We start from the raw sequence: 16,027 nt of genomic DNA, 5'->3' as shown, positions 1-16,027 counted from the left end.
TTGCAGCTGTGGGACTCTGTCAATACTTGCCGGCTGAAGTCTATCTCATCCGTGAAGCGGCTGTGAGTGCTGGGTGAGCTGTCACACTGTGGGGCTCTGTCAACACTTGGCCGCTAAAGCCAAAGTCTGTGAGAAAATTGTGGTTTACTGATGAGGGATCTTGGCAGTCAAGGCGGTGAGACTTTCTCCCATGCCGACCCATTCTATTTCTCTTGTCTAACTTATTTAGTCTCAAGCCAACAGAATGCCTGTCAAGACACCTTAGAAGAGCTGCGACGCTCCCCTGGCTCAGCCAGCGAGGTTGAGGGAGTGCAGATGTTCAGCAAGAATTATCGTTGAGTCAGCTGAAAAAAATCGATGATCGCATCACACGTACGCCTGTGTTAGATTGGTGACCAGCAACTACATAATGCAACTCTCCTAAATCGATGCAAGTGCGGCCCCAAGAACGTCATTTTCCGATGCTACGAACAACTTTTCAAATTTCTCGGTCTTCGCACATTCCCCGTGTGTGACAGATTCACAAGCGAACTTTTTCATTCAATTGAGGACTTCCACATATGTTCTTCTACTGGGTGTCGCACCGCAACCTTTGCATCAGTAAACCAAGGGGCAGCAACGAACATCTATCATACCGACTGTCGCGATATAAGCGCTGGAGATGGTATATCTAGCACAAATGCCATTGATATATGTCCACCAAGTTCTCCACCCGCTCACATACATTGACATCCCTCGAATATGACACTGGTCTCAAATGATCCCAGTTGGTGGCCGACAATCGCGGAGTTTCGTTTTCTCAGCTATTTCTTTGGTTCGTGCAGATCCAGTTGAATTGTCTCGATCAAACCTGAAAGGTGGTTTCCTAGTTTCCACATTTGTTGTAGTGATATACGACTATGGTGAGTGATCATATAGATTCGAGGAACAGCTGGTATTCTTATGATGTTTCCACACCTGATGGTGGGGGATGGATGTATCCTTTTGGCCTATAGGCCTAAAATAGGGATACATCCCCCAATCTAATTGTCCACTCACCAGTGATACATCCATGTAGTCTGAGAATCCATGTATCTAATATAGCAAGCAGAAATCTTAAACATACATTATGACTGCAATTTTGGCTCCCCAAAGCGAAAATTCATGATATATATTCCATTTTGGTAACCTCCTCATGTCAGGCCTCCCCACATTATTCCCACACATCATATGTTCGCATTTTTCAGCCCCACAGTGTGGGAATTACCCCACAACACCAAAAACATCGCCCATTTTGGGAATCTCCACAATATCAATTATTCCCACACCCTTCCCACCTCACTGCAGCTTCACCACCACCCCACAATAGGTCCCCCTCCATATATAAGTGATAGTTTGGTATATATATGTATATTATAATATAATGGTCCGCTTTTTTTGTTTATTTGTGTACCTGCTCCTCCTCCAGGGCCCTTTCAACATAACCTAGGGTACAGAACACTTTCGCATTTTTGCCCCTATGACAGGGAAGTGTTCTAAGGCATTCAGAACATGTTCAGGAGTATATATGAATGTATTCCCATCTTTATTTTACCCCCTGAAGCGCCCTACATTAATAGTTATAGCATATATACATAGAAATACAAAATATGTTCCCATGTGTGCATTTCCAAGTGAACAGACTTGAAAATTGTATCCCCACAATCCATTAAGCAGTATGAACAATGTGTCAGGAGATCAGGACCACAGAACAACACCCTGTTGTATGGTATACCCCCCTTCTTCTGGTGGTTTACCCCCTGTGAAAATTTTTCCTGGAAGGCTGGACCTTAGATATGGCAGGGAGTCTATTCCTATACATATTTGGAGTATATCTATCACATAGCTACCACAGGGAGCCTTTAGGGTCCTTCAATAGGAACAAAAACATAAAACATCACATATTTCACTTGTTTGATGTTTTGCACTACCTTACCCTTTCACAAATAATACAACATGCTCATATATCATTAGTAGGGCATATATACATGCTTTATATACCAAAGATCAGTTCAAAATAGGCCATAGTTGTGGAATAGTGTATATACTTTCTAAATCTACTGATTAGGTTCCCATACCTTCAAAACATCGAAATCTTATAATCAGACACCTGGAGTACATTTTACATATATTCAGCATCATAGGCCTAAATGTACAGAAACATCCACCCAAATCTCAGAGCTGGGAAGTGAAATAGATCAAAAATTGAGTGTGGGAAAATTAAAATGCCCAAAACATCGAAAATGGGTAGTTTGAGGTTGAGTGGTTATTGGACTTTAATGCTGAATCAACTCACTTTCACATTACATCCCTTCCACCAACACTCTACCCTCAGGGCAGTGTTTAGTATAGGTTCCTTAGGTAGTCTATCATGTATCCTACACATTTTTAATAAAATCTTCGACCTGTCTCATATATAAATATGACTTTCTGTGAAAAAATGTCAATTGTCACTTTTCACACATATGTCATTTTCCTTGCCATTCATTCAAACCTTGATGGATCTTTCTATAGATTTAGGGCTATCATTAGGGATATATGAGATATATCCCAGGTGTCTGATCACTGATAAAACTCTTTATTTCCATGTGGCCTTCTAATCAGTGGAAATACCCCCTTTACCTCAGATCTAATGTTTCCACCCTATATCCAGCTGATCCTTAGCATAGGAAACATTTATACATGCCCTACTAATGATATATGAGCATGTTGTATTATTTGTGAAAGGGTAAGGTAGTGCAAAACATCAAAAAAGTGAAATATGTGATGTTTTATGTTTTTGTTCCTATTGAAGGACCCTAAAGGCTCCCTGTGGTAGCTATGTGATAGATATACTCCAAATATGTATAGGAATAGACTCCCTGCCATATCTAAGGTCCAGCCTTCCAGGAAAAATTTTCACAGGGGGTAAACCACCAGAAGAAGGGGGGTATACCATACAACAGGGTGTTGTTCTGTGGTCCTGATCTCCTGACACATTGTTCATACTGCTTAATGGATTGTGGGGATACAATTTTCAAGTCTGTTCACTTGGAAATGCACACATGGGAACATATTTTGTATTTCTATGTATATATGCTATAACTATTAATGTAGGGCGCTTCAGGGGGTAAAATAAAGATGGGAATACATTCATATATACTCCTGAACATGTTCTGAATGCCTTAGAACACTTCCCTGTCATAGGGGCAAAAATGCGAAAGTGTTCTGTACCCTAGGTTATGTTGAAAGGGCCCTGGAGGAGGAGCAGGTACACAAATAAACAAAAAAAGCGGACCATTATATTATAATATACATATATATACCAAACTATCACTTATATATGGAGGGGGACCTATTGTGGGGTGGTGGTGAAGCTGCAGTGAGGTGGGAAGGGTGTGGGAATAATTGATATTGTGGAGATTCCCAAAATGGGCGATGTTTTTGGTGTTGTGGGGTAATTCCCACACTGTGGGGCTGAAAAATGCGAACATATGATGTGTGGGAATAATGTGGGGAGGCCTGACATGAGGAGGTTACCAAAATGGAATATATATCATGAATTTTCGCTTTGGGGAGCCAAAATTGCAGCCTAAAACTGCTTGTTGTGATTCACCATTGAATATATCATTGTGGACAGTGGACAAGTAGACTGGATAATGTATCCCTATTTTAGGGCTATAGTAGTATATTGATGTATCTATATAGCACTATGGGCTGGTTTCCAGTACTAACACTCGGACAAGAGGTAAGTTGCCAATGTTATTACCAGAGCCACCATGTTGCTAAAAGTGATGTTATAGATTGAATTGATCTGGGTGAGCAGAGTCGCATATCCTAAGAACAGCGAGTTATTTGGGACAGAGGCAACGCTGGTCCTTGATGACTGTCCTATACCTCAGTGTGCGTAGCTTATGTTATAAGTGGAAAAATCGGCAAGTCGTGTTGACTTCAAATCTTCTAGATACGTTACATCGGAATACTGTTTGTTGTGTACGTATGCAAGGCTAACGAGGTGGCGCTGTGCTGATATCAATCTCTCGCAATCAGTAAATATATTCTGGGTATGTCTCAAATACAACTGTGTTTGTTCCTTCTGACCGTCAGCACAGACTCTTCGTCAGTCTCAGTGTCAGATGCAGTGAGTATTGTGTACCCATGCCCCCCATTTTCATCTAATTAATTGCATTCCTGTTGTAGGTGTGAGTGAGATCCTCAACGAGCGTGCTGGCTGAACTTGGCTCAAACATGACAATCGCAACAGGTGTGAGTTTGTTTGCAGTGTTTGCAAACCCTGCGAGAGTGATCACTAATTGAATGTTTCAGGCAATATTACAGAGATTGCAGAAAACTGGATAAATGTGGTCGTAGCTGCCATGCTGGGCGGTAAGCTAGCTACTAAGTTGTAACACCTCAGTGACGTTGACGAAACACCATGCAAGTCATCGTGATTGCTCGGTTATATGCCATGTTTCAGGGATCGAGAAAGATGCTCACCTTCCTCATTGTCGTCTTCCTGGCCGTCAACATCACCTGCGTAGCGCTCAACGCGATAGGATTCAAGGATATTGTAGGGGGTAAGCTTTACTTATTGAGTTGAAGAACAAGGCTCATTGGGTGAATGCCAGAGGAGCTGATACTCTCTGGTACCTATGCATGCGGTTATGACGCCGAGGGAAATGTCGATTTTCTTGCTATAATGGTCTGGATGCTCAACACTGTATGGGAAGTTCTCGTACTGTGCCTTTCACTCTGGATTGCTGTAAAACACTTCCGTGACTTGCGACGACTCGGACCATCGACAGGATCAAGCATCGGGGACATCTTCACAGTGTTGATAAAATCTCACGTGCTTTACTTTGCAAGGTGACTTTGTAATGTGAACATTACTTTTTGTTCACTCAATGTCGCCGCCACTAGCTTCGCTGCTGTTTCTTGCCTCCAGCTGGCATCTCCAGCCATCTTGGTGCGCTGATTTGTCACTGACATTTGCATGTAACCACCGCTCATCATTTTTACAGAACTCAAATTCTGTGGGATCTAACATATTGTACGGTGTTCTTCAAATTTTCTTGGTTGCACAAATGTTTGTACTGGGACCACGCCTCATTCTTAGCGTTCGAGAATTTAACGCTAAGCTCGTGGCCGACTCCGACGCTGCAACCCACATGACTTCGATTGCCTTCCAGGAACGCGTACATGTGTCGACTAGCAGTACTGTGTAGTATGGGAGGTGTTTGCGGGCACTCTGCAGGGAGGAGAATAATTGTTCGAAGCCTCGACATGATATTTATTTAAGTTATATGGTCTTCCCATGTATAAAAGAGAATCATCCACACAAGTTGTGAATTGGAACCATACAAAATGTCTTGCAACCAACCCCAGTCCCTGGGTGCTCGGAACTGAATGTACAATAGCTCCTATTCAAGTCCAAGTTTTAAGTCTACTACTTTGCGACTTCGTGCTTCCACCATAAATGGTTTGGCTGCTTTCAGACGTGCCTTTCGAACTTTATGGTGTAGCCGGAAGAACTGCTTGATCTTCTGGCACCTTAAGAGGTAATGCAAATCGCCAAAAGCAAACGAATGACCCGACATTTGCTATCAATTTAGCGTTTTAGACCATGTATCGGATGGATTTGTCGGTAGAGAATCCATAGATCTCGTTGAATCTGTCCTCGTTAATATCTGATTGCAGGTGTACACTGGCCAGCTGCCACACAATCTGTCTGTCCAAGAAATATATATATTCAGTAACCAGAAAGGCCGGTATATCACATCCGAGAATGGGGGTGTATATGTGCAATGTAAAACTAGATGTGGATGAGGGTATATGAGTAAAGGTATCGCAAGCTGCCAAAAACAAGAATAATAATGAAATACTTTTCAACGAGTGTGTCAATCAATCAAACCACCCCGCATCTCTCATCTCCACAGCCAGGTTGCTCCACTCGCACCCGCTAGACTTGCGTCCCGCACATTCCGTCGCAAATCGCATGCACTCGTCGAGCCTCCACCGCGCAGTGACGTCTACTTCTTTCTCCTCCGCTTGCACGGGGGTATATGGCGCCCCTGGAAGAATGCGCCTGCTGAGGGACCAGATCATCCCCGCGACGAAAGCGGAATGCGCGCCCTCTTCATCTTGCGGGTCATCCGATGGCGGTGGCAAAGGCTGCGCGAGCACAGTGCTCTGTACGTGCTGAGGGGGGCGTGTGTGTGCATGGCTGTGGCTATGACCATTAGTGCGAAGATGAGGGTTGGGAAGCGAGTGGGGCAAGGATGTCCCGCGGGTAGTATGCGTAGACCTCGCGTCGTCATCGTCATCGTCATCGTCAAGTGGGTGGAACGATTCTCCCGCCGATGACGTGCGCCCCCTTAGCTCGTCGTCATGATCTTCTGAGTACCCACTGTCACGATTTCCGGCAGATGATGAAGAGACACCCATGGTGAACCCGCTTGAGTCGGGGCTGCGGCGGCCAGCCCAAAATTCTGAGCCGCTGCGCACGCTCTCGACACCCTCTGCGGTGGAGATGATGGAGTGTAAGTTGGAGTTGGTGTGTGCGTGGGATATGTGCCCTATCGGAGGTGGAGACCAGGAGGACGACTGGAGGTACTCACGCGTGGGGAGGGAGAGGAGAGCCGAACCAAGGGCACCTCCGTATAATATAAGGAGCGCGTGTGGAGGTGCGTGTCGTGCGAGTGCAAGGAGAATAGCGCGGGGAGAAGGTGGGCCAGGGTTGGCGGCGTTAGGTTGGGAATTGGAGAGTGAGGGAAAAGTTTGCGCCGAAAGGAAGATGACGTCTGCATGGGGGATGAGCTGGTTGCATAGAATGGTCAAATAAAGTGCGTTTCAGAAAGCAAGAGGACATACAGCTTCGACGCCTTCTCGTGCCTTTCGGCCGAGATCTACGCTGATAACACAATGTGCTCGCCACTTTCGCTCACGTGCAAGACCATCTACTCCAAGAATGTTGGAGAGCGTGGTTTTGATACTCCGTCCTTCAAAATGCAGCCAGTCAAAAGGCGCTGGTGAAAGTGGGCTTTGAGTGGGCACGATCGCCATGTGTGGGGGCGCGCTTCCTGCAGGAGCTGTTGCAGGTCTGGACGACATACTGGGTCTCGGCGGCGGAGTAGAAACGAATGCATTTGGGAAGACGGCAGCGGGCGAAGGCGGTTGAGGTGGTGGTTGAGGTGGTTGGGGGTGGGCAATACCAACGTAGTTCTCTGGTGCCAGAACAGGGCCGAGCAACGCAATGAAATCTTCATGGGACACTTCTGGAAGCGGATTGTGATTTATAACAGTCTTTTCACCAGTATCACGGGCATGCATTACCCATGCAGATGGAACACCGAGACCGGGCCAGAGCTTGCAATATTTTGTGCGCACTCCACCTGCTTCTAGCTCATCTCGGAGTCGAATTCCATCAGGTGACGCGCCCAAACTCGCTATAAGCATAGGTTCCACAGCAGCAGGAAGCGCTGCCAAAAAACCGAGTACATGTCCAGCGCTACCACCACGTGCGGCGGTGACTGCTTGTGCACGAGATGCAGTGCCCGGAACTGGATGTGAGCAGAGGTCCAGTGAATAGGTGAAGAATATCGTCCCTGTCGAGAATATACGGAATGGTTTAGAAGTTGACGGACTTGGCATAGGCGGGCTGGCGTGAACGGACGTTGGGGAATGAGTAGTGCTGGACGCTGAAAGCGTGTCGCGTCGTAGGCGAGCCATATTCTGTTTGTTAAATAATTACGCGGCGTTTAGTCTAACTGAAAGTGGGACGTACGTCGCCCACGTCGGGGTCGACTGAAAAGAAGCCATTAAAGTTCATTATGGTTGTCGTAAACTCACATGGACCCGAGAGACCACCCCTAGTACTGAGGCCGGTACCAGTGCTAGCAAGTCACTGACTCTAGCAACGCAGTCAGTCAAACTCCTCATCAATCTCTAACAGGTTCTCCAACATTGAACAACACCCTCCCAGTGAGCCGTGATGCGACATGTTCTTCCTCAGAGATAAATACAAACATAGAAGTTGGAGAGAAGTACAGTGTTTTGCCTGACACCGTTCAATATCTATTAATGTTGCCAGCGCCCTGGTGCAAGAGCATATATCAATCACGGAGCGGGCCGCCGAGTTCTAGGTAGTGGGATATGTGAATGATACAACGCATGTTTGAATTTGCGAGGCTCCGCCATGAAGGTGAGTGAGTTGCAGCCAAAGCAGTTACAGACTTACATCAGTATCCAAGGTTATTGCAAAACCATTGATACTGTTCGGATATACAAACTAGTTGAATCGATGGATACCCGGGGCGCCATCCTCATCCCCTTATTTCGGGAAATAGACGAGCAGTCACATGCACATGTCAGGTGAGCAAGCACTTCAGACGGAGAATACGGAGACACTTATAATAATATCAAGATGGCACGCCCTTCCTATCATCCCGCCATTCTCCTTGAGTGTTTGAGCTCGTTCGCATCCCACTGTTCATCGACAAATCGAAGTGACGTCTGCTAGCATGTCTTTGCCAAGGAAAGTGCCTTACAGTGAGTCTGGTCACAATTCAAAGAAAGGCACTCACTCTGTCCATGTGCTCAGCGAGGCTGGGGAACTCTGGGTTGAAGGTTTCCAGAATCATACTTGGGACCATGCAGTACGGCAACAAGGGATGGCAAGATTGGGTCCTCGGGGAGGATGAAGCGGTCGAACACATCAAGGTCGCGTGAGTTCTCCGTCTTAATAACATATACACAATTCCCCTGATCACTAGAACCAGTTATGAAGCAGGAATCCAAACTTTTGATACCGCTGATGTGAGTCGCTCATTATTACTGTCAGAACTTGTTAGATCAGGGTATCGCCTTCTTCTTAGACATATTCAAATGGTTACTCGGAGGTGATTCTTGGACGGGTCATCAAGAAATTGAATTTGCCCCGCGACGAAATCGTCGTCATGACCAAGGTAGTACATGACATTAGTGTTCTGCAGCTATCTGATCACATTTGCCTCGAACAGGTGTTCAATGTAGTCGGACGTGAATACGACATCCACCAGCTTGCTGGGCGTAACAACCCAGATCAGAATGGTTATGTGAACCAGCATGGCCTCAGCCGGAAGGCATGTTTTCAATCGATTTTGAGGTGAATTGACTTTCTGAACTTGTGAAACAGCACATCTTCGCAAGCGTGAAAAAGAGTCTGGAACGGCTTCAAATGGATTACATCGACGTGCTACAATGTATGTCGAGCCATCAATATGCTCAGACTCTTTCTCATGTTGCTTACGCATTCGTAGGTCACAGATTCGACACTGAAACACCGATGGAAGAGACGGTAATTCATATTCTCTACTTGCTTTCACGCGCTAATTTTGGAGAAGATGCAAGCATTACACGACGTCGTCAAAGCCGGTTATGTCCGTTACATCGGAATGAGTTCTTGCTGGGCGTACCAGTGTACGTGCACCTCATTCTTCTGCAGAGTCAGGCTAATGCTCATTTGCTATCCAGTCCAAGCCATGCAAAGTGAGATCTCAATGGGAGGTACATACCGTCATCTGACCACGAATTAACGCAGACTACGCTATCACAAACAAGCTCACTCCATTCATCTCCATGCAGAACCATTACAGTCTACTCTATCGTGAGGAGGAGCGCGAGATGTTCCCTACTCTCAAGGTCCTTCCATGGTCTTCATAACATCAACCTCATGACTCACAACAATGTTCAGATGTTTGGTGTTGGCTCAATTCCATGGTCTCCACTGGCTCGCGGTGCCCTCACACGCCCCCTTGGACAACAAACAAGCAGAGGTCAAGTTGATTGGCGAGTATTCCAATATCTTCACGGGGTGACCGTCTGATGGCTTTTTACAGGTTCATTGGGAATTATGCCCAAGCGTCGTCATACGAAACTATCATTAACCGGTATGCTGGTTCCGTGCAAAGAAATACAGCGATGCTGACAGGTTAATCAGGGTCGAGGAACTTGCCAAGAAGAAAGGTGTGAGCATGGCCCAAATAGCCATCGCGTGGATCTTAACCAAGGATGGTGAGTTATTTTGACGAGTCCGTGTGGGTACTTGATTAATGAAATCACTCCCCAGGAGTATCGGCTCCTATTGTTGGAACCACGAGTGTTGCAAACCTGAAAGATATCATTGGTAAGTGGCGATGTCTACCTGAAGAACTTCCTGCACCACTGACGTGGAACCCAAAGCTGGAATAGACGTGAAACTTACGGCGGAGGAGATTAAATACCTCGAGGACGAGTACAAACCGACTGCTGTTATTGGTCATTTCTGAGCGGTTGGATGCGCAGCTCTTTTAGACTAAGAATATGTATTGGTCCTGATTCGCTGCTTGCTCCTAAGTGATCACAACATGAAAAGCAAACTTGAATAACACCCGCAGCTATTGCTTGAGTGACAACCTGAATCACAAGCCAATTTAGAGCTTGTAATGCTTCGGATCTTGGACGCTGGAAAGCTGGATACTTACTTGAAAACCTTGCGGAAGAACGTCGGGGGTTATACGTAAGTATACATCTTGGACGCTGGAAAGCTGGATACTTACTTGAAAACCTTGCGGAAGAACGTCGGGGGTTATACGTAAGTATACGTACAACTTCCAGTGAAGTCGGAACTCGGGAACTGAAATTTCTGGTCACGTGTGTACGTACACAAGAGGGTGCATACTCGGGGTGTGTGCACTGACCACGTATACTTCCTGTCCTGAAACAAGCGCTACGAAATCCAATCGCCTTGATAATGCGCATGAAAAGAGAATTCGGCAAGGATGATGTTGGGGCAGAGGTGAGTACCTGATTCGCCCAAGTACATATAGTCTCATTCACCAGCATTTCCGTAGGAACCACTTGAAGGAGGAGATTGGGAGGATATTCCAGAAAGAGACGTTAGCCCAGAGCGGTTCGACGACTTTGACTCCTCCAATGCAGCAGGCGCTTTTACAGATGCCTCGAAGCCGAGGCGTCGTGCAATCTCAAAACCCGTTTTCGTCGCTGAGAGCCCTCGGCGTACTCGCGCAGCCCCTCCGCGGCTAAAGCGCAGGAGAAGCCCTATGGTGGACAAGGAGCAAATAAAAGAAGCGCTGTCCACAGGCGCCCAAGAAACAAGCATTTATATTTTCGACGTTATCATTCGAGCAGTGCGACTCATGCGCATACCATTATCTTTGATGCTCTTCCTCTGGATGTTGTCATTCGCGATGATACGCCTTTCGGGTGCGATGCGCACAGCGTTTGCCCCGATGTGTTACCTTCCTTTGGTATCGAGGTCGGCGCTGTGTGCTCCGCTGGACCCTAATGCTTCGCAGATTCCCAAATGGGCGGATTTTCCGCACCTTATGGAAGCTCAGGGCTCTACTTTTGAGCAGCTTTTGGAGGGGTCGGTTGGAGGACCTGGACTTTCGATTGAAATTCGGAAGGCTGAGTTCGCAACTGCTGATCTTACAACCCTCGTACGACACAGCGACCTCAAGTCTAATGACATCCTAGCTGATCTCTTGGCGAATTTCGTCCAAGATGCCAAGAAGACCGCTAGGAGTCTCACAAAGCTTAGTTCGAAAATCGGTGGCGCTGTGGACAAGTAAGTAGTTGCACGTTTGGCGTAAAAATGCTTCATGCTCATGTTCGAAAGTGTTATGGCAGTGAACGGGTATGCCATGCGTACCATTCAAGAGGCGGAGAAGAACGCACCAACGCCGTATTCGCTCATGGCCTTGATTCCATTCCGCATGGGACCCACGACTCAGGAGGTGATAGTCGACGCATTCTCGAGTGCGATGGACACCTTTTCTGGTGCAATACAGAAACTTATTCTGGAAGCGGAGATATCCCTGCACAACTTGAATGTACTCGAGGAAGATCTCTCCGCTGTACGCGAAGCTGTGATGCGCGAGGACGTTTCCATCACCGCTGAGCATTCTGAGCTTTTGGGAGCGCTTTGGACAAGACTGGGTGGGAACAGGCACATATTACGGGATTTCGAGAGACGCCTCGATTTGCTTAAAGACCTTGGGGACTATCGGAAACAAGCGCAGGCACATGTTGTTGCTGCGCTCCATACACTGCACTCGATGAGCGAGGACATGGAGGATCTACGAGAGAGGGTAGCGGCTCCTGAACTGCTTGATGGGCGTATCCCACTCCACGTGCATATCGAGAGCATTCAGGGTGGACTCCAACGGCTACAGGAGGGCCGGGTGAGAGCAAAAGAGAGGGAAGAAGAGGTGATGAGAAAAGTTTTGGGCGGTACCGATTGAGTTGAGGGGGGATATCACATGCGGCCTTACTTGGATTGCGTGTGCTCAAGTTGTACATATTGCTAGTGAGCTATCTACAGTTATACGGACGGGTCATTTGTGCACCAACCTGGCACCAAAATTGTGAGAGCAGCTCATCTCGGTCAACGTCTCGACTTGGAGGTGCACGCGTGGAGTAGTCGAAGATTTCGCTTGTTATCAGGAGATAACATATAATTAGGGGGTCCGTAGCAGATGTATGTCGTGTGTACAACTGGATGGATGATAACCAATGGTGAAGGCATGTCAAAAACCTAATTTACGGTGATTCCCGACCCATGGGATTTGAACATAGCAGGATCCTGGAGTAGTATGTGGTTCTCAAGTGAACTCACGAACAGCATCTATGTAAACTCACGCAGAGCACGAGTCCCTCCCCCGAACACGTTGGGTTGCACGAGACCTGTACCGGTTGTATGGCCCTGTGGATAGTGAGAAGGTTGTGGATGGAATCAAGCGTTTGTGGAACTCAATGTGGCTGTTCTGATGTGGTAATTTGGGATCTTATTGTGGTTATGTAAAGGATTCTTGGATATAACGGGTAAGTGATCGGGTAAACACAATTGTGCTCCTGCCGCATCCACTGATCGTGGCATGGCCCGGTCAAAGTATTATTATTGTGACAACGAAATGCCTGACCTCCCACTTACCTTCCACCATCACCACACCCTAGCCTTGCCTAGCTTTCTGCAGTCTGAAAGACGCTCACAAGAAGTCACCGATAGCAGACATTCATATACTGTATAGCCACACGTCAAGGTGAATATCCTCATCGCGCAGCTAGGCACATTCCTGGGGCCTGCTCACATATATTTCCGACAGACCACTTTCTCATTTTTGCTTTGAAATCCTCCTCATCGACTGAGTGCGAGAGCCCACAATTTCAACTTGGCTTGAAAGCCACCACATCATCCACACCTAATGTACGTGATGAACAAACATCATAAAAGCAGCTGTGGCATGACTTTCTTATCGCTTTTGATCATTCTCTAGATACCTTGCCTCGAGGCTACCGTTTGTTTGTTTTTTGACCGCGAGGATTCATGGATTTTGCCACGGTGCGTTCTACATGCCACTCATCACTCACTCGCCGTCTCTGAATCAAAATAATATTACAGGGTGGTGCGTCAGCCTACCTTCAGGGGCCTATATCTCCCGATGTAAGTCGAAGCCTCCAGTCTGCGAACTCCCATCCTCACGTATTTACAGTCGTGGAAACGTGCCGTGTACCGAAGTGCTCCTCAGTATTTCTACGTTGGAGTACTTACCCCGGAAAAGCATGGTAAGTTTGTTCACTTTATGTTGGATCGTATTCATGTTGGTTTTAGGCGGCAGCTATAGCTACGGCCTCCGCATTTCTCCCATAAAGGACGATAATGCATCCATCTCTGCTCATTCCACTTCTTCGAAAGGCTCCCATTTGGAGTATGAAATCTGGAGAAAATGGGAGGACTGCCTCTGGTTTCAAGACACCCTTGAGGCTGAATATACTCTCATGGCAAGAGAGAAGCGTACGCGACTGGCCGCAGGCAAAGGAGTGAAAAAGGACGGGATGTACATCCAGAGTGACCAGGCAGCTTCTTTCGATTCACTTCCTCCGGGCCCCGATCCCCACTCCGTCGCCCGTGATATTCACGAATACATCCCGAAGCTCACCAAGAAGGGAACCTTATTCCGCGCGAGCCAAGCTACCATTGACCAACGGTTCACCGAGTTTCGTACCATGATAAATGCGTTTTTTCAGGAGGGCCTCCCGACGCTCTTGAAAGAGCTGATGGCCACGCGAACCTTCACTGATTTCTTCGGCTATTGGAGACGCGATCATGATCTCGCTATCAAAACACAGAGGGCTCAGACCTCTCCCGCAAAACCCCGCCGCTCTGTGTCTAGCAGCATGCTTTCTGCTTATTTTCACCCACCCTCTCCGGCACTGTCAGACGCCATGCCCTCTTCCACGTCTGTGAACGGCTCGCACAAGCAGCTTCCTAGACGAGGCTCAGGTACTTCGGATTCATTGTCATCAGATAATTCCCTGAAAGACCAGCGAACTGCCCGGCCACGAGTGAATGGTCACCCTGCTAGCTTAACGATATCCCTGCAGTCGCGTGACTCAAAATCCACCCTATCTTCATCATCTTCCTCTTCGAACTCTCCATCTCCCATCACGCCGCGTCGATCTTCTACCCGCACGCCGGTGGTTGTAACGCATGAATCTCCTATCAAATTTGGACATAACCCGCAGCATACACCTGCCGGAGGCGCGTCTGAGCGTCGAACGTTAATGCTCCAAGTCCTCCCAGAGGACCAGGAGGTTGAGATCAACAAGGTCGTATCTGCGGATTACTCGCCGACCCGAAGGCGCGAGACAAATAGGAGCGCTAGGGTTTTTGGCCCCCCTTCACAGAGTTCTTCCGACTTATCTGATGATGGCGAAGTTTCTTCGGATGGTGCGTTTTCAATTTTGTTCATATTTACACACAATACTGACCGCAAAGCAGCAGCGTCCCGTGCTAGGTGCTCCTGGTTGTCAACTGCCTCTGTTTCTCCCACTCGTGCTGCAGCCTACCTCGAGGAGCTCGGTGTTGAATTCACACTTCCACACCCACACCCAGAACATGCGCATCGCCCGCGTGCTTCGATGTGTAGTATGGTATCATACAGGAGTGATGCCTCTGCTGATGCAATCATTCCTCGATCTGCCCGTGCTCAGTCTCCACCCTCTGCAGGAACTCGTCAATACCGTCACTCCGTGCCTTTCCCGGACGAAGAGGAGTGGGCGGAACGGGAACCTTGGGCTGATGAATCGGCTTACGGAGAGGACGATCTCCTTGATGCATATTTCTATGGTACGTGTGATATACATACATGTTTGACCAATGTGCTAACCACGCCTGCTACAGATGCGATACCACCGTCGTCAGTGGGCAGTTCCCCAACACCCACCGAAGATAGCCACTTCTCCTCTCATCAGCGTGGCTCATACCCAACATCTGCATACGCCCCGCGACGCTCATCTATGACTACATCCGTATCCAGCGGATCGACAGGGTGCAGTGATGGTTCAGCCATCGCCATCAAAGCATTACACGACAACAACATCATCATGCTCCGTGTTCCGCGGTCCCTATCCTTCACTGAGGTTCGTCAACGACTGTACGACAAATTTGTACGGCAGGAAGGCGTGCCACTTTCAGAGAGCTTTGCCGTGGCCATCCTCGTTCCCGCTCCAGCCAAAGGGACACCTGGAGGCCGTCCTTACGCAGCCTCGTTCTCGTCTATGAGCGCGGCTGGTAAAGATGATGTTGTTCTGCACTTCGTGAAGTCCAACGATGACTGGGACCAAGCGATATACAAGTACGGAAACAAGGTCCTCCTGCGTGTTATTGGCAGCCGCACCTAGGCTGTTTCGCAAGTGTAATGTATTGCTATCTTGACTTTTGCATTGTTGTATTGGCATTTTTCAATCTTTGGTTTTTATAGAAATAATGGGGTTTAACTTCGTTCTGGCGTACATGAATGTTTGTTTGTTTTTCGTTCGGGCATATGATTTTTTCTTTCTTTCCAACCAGCGATACCTCCATTCCTCCCTCAATATTCGTTCTCCATTCTTCATTGCATTTACTGGATTTCCTTATTTACTCTTCGTTTCTGACTTTAGCCGCGTTTGTACTTTCATAGGACTGTACTCGCGAGCTCATGTATGGATCAAA

The 16,027-nt window shown here is 47.4% G+C and overlaps 4 protein-coding genes across 4 annotated transcripts; 3 read left to right on the top strand and 1 right to left on the bottom strand.

Annotated features, from left to right (window-relative positions):
* Positions 1–5,660: 5,660 nt before the first annotated feature.
* DEU56DRAFT_974465 (uncharacterized protein) lies at positions 5,661–7,725 on the bottom strand (the record flags this gene model as incomplete). Its single annotated transcript, XM_041359545.1, has 2 exons — positions 5,661–6,813; positions 6,868–7,725. 2 exons carry the CDS (start codon positions 7,723–7,725, stop codon positions 5,899–5,901), a joined length of 1,773 nt encoding a protein of 590 aa, XP_041203382.1. The 3' UTR covers positions 5,661–5,898.
* A 791-nt stretch (positions 7,726–8,516) lies between these two features.
* Positions 8,517–10,301, top strand: DEU56DRAFT_873556 (aryl-alcohol dehydrogenase; the record flags this gene model as incomplete). Its single annotated transcript, XM_041355867.1, has 13 exons — positions 8,517–8,544; positions 8,597–8,720; positions 8,775–8,811; positions 8,871–8,960; positions 9,015–9,116; positions 9,170–9,236; positions 9,294–9,331; positions 9,378–9,453; positions 9,575–9,675; positions 9,728–9,847; positions 9,945–10,047; positions 10,103–10,159; positions 10,216–10,301. The coding sequence occupies 13 exons, from the start codon at positions 8,517–8,519 to the stop codon at positions 10,299–10,301; spliced, it is 1,029 nt and encodes a 342-aa protein (XP_041203381.1).
* A 464-nt stretch (positions 10,302–10,765) lies between these two features.
* Positions 10,766–12,278, top strand: DEU56DRAFT_917661 (uncharacterized protein; the record flags this gene model as incomplete). Its single annotated transcript, XM_041358019.1, has 3 exons — positions 10,766–10,810; positions 10,866–11,602; positions 11,654–12,278. 3 exons carry the CDS (start codon positions 10,766–10,768, stop codon positions 12,276–12,278), a joined length of 1,407 nt encoding a protein of 468 aa, XP_041203380.1.
* Positions 12,279–13,360: 1,082 nt separating this feature from the next.
* On the top strand, positions 13,361–15,717 carry DEU56DRAFT_917660 (uncharacterized protein; the record flags this gene model as incomplete). The annotated part of the gene is made up of 6 exons (XM_041358018.1): positions 13,361–13,375; positions 13,436–13,477; positions 13,527–13,599; positions 13,646–14,764; positions 14,816–15,163; positions 15,218–15,717. The coding sequence occupies 6 exons, from the start codon at positions 13,361–13,363 to the stop codon at positions 15,715–15,717; spliced, it is 2,097 nt and encodes a 698-aa protein (XP_041203379.1).
* Positions 15,718–16,027: the final 310 nt, after the last annotated feature.

Source organism: Suillus clintonianus (genome assembly GCF_016758775.1).
Source record: "Suillus clintonianus strain FC179 chromosome Unknown DEU56scaffold_113, whole genome shotgun sequence".
NCBI classification, from domain to species: Eukaryota; Fungi; Basidiomycota; class Agaricomycetes; order Boletales; family Suillaceae; genus Suillus; species Suillus clintonianus.
Note: the sequence above shows the minus strand (reverse complement) of the source record. Positions and strands in the feature narration are given on the sequence as shown.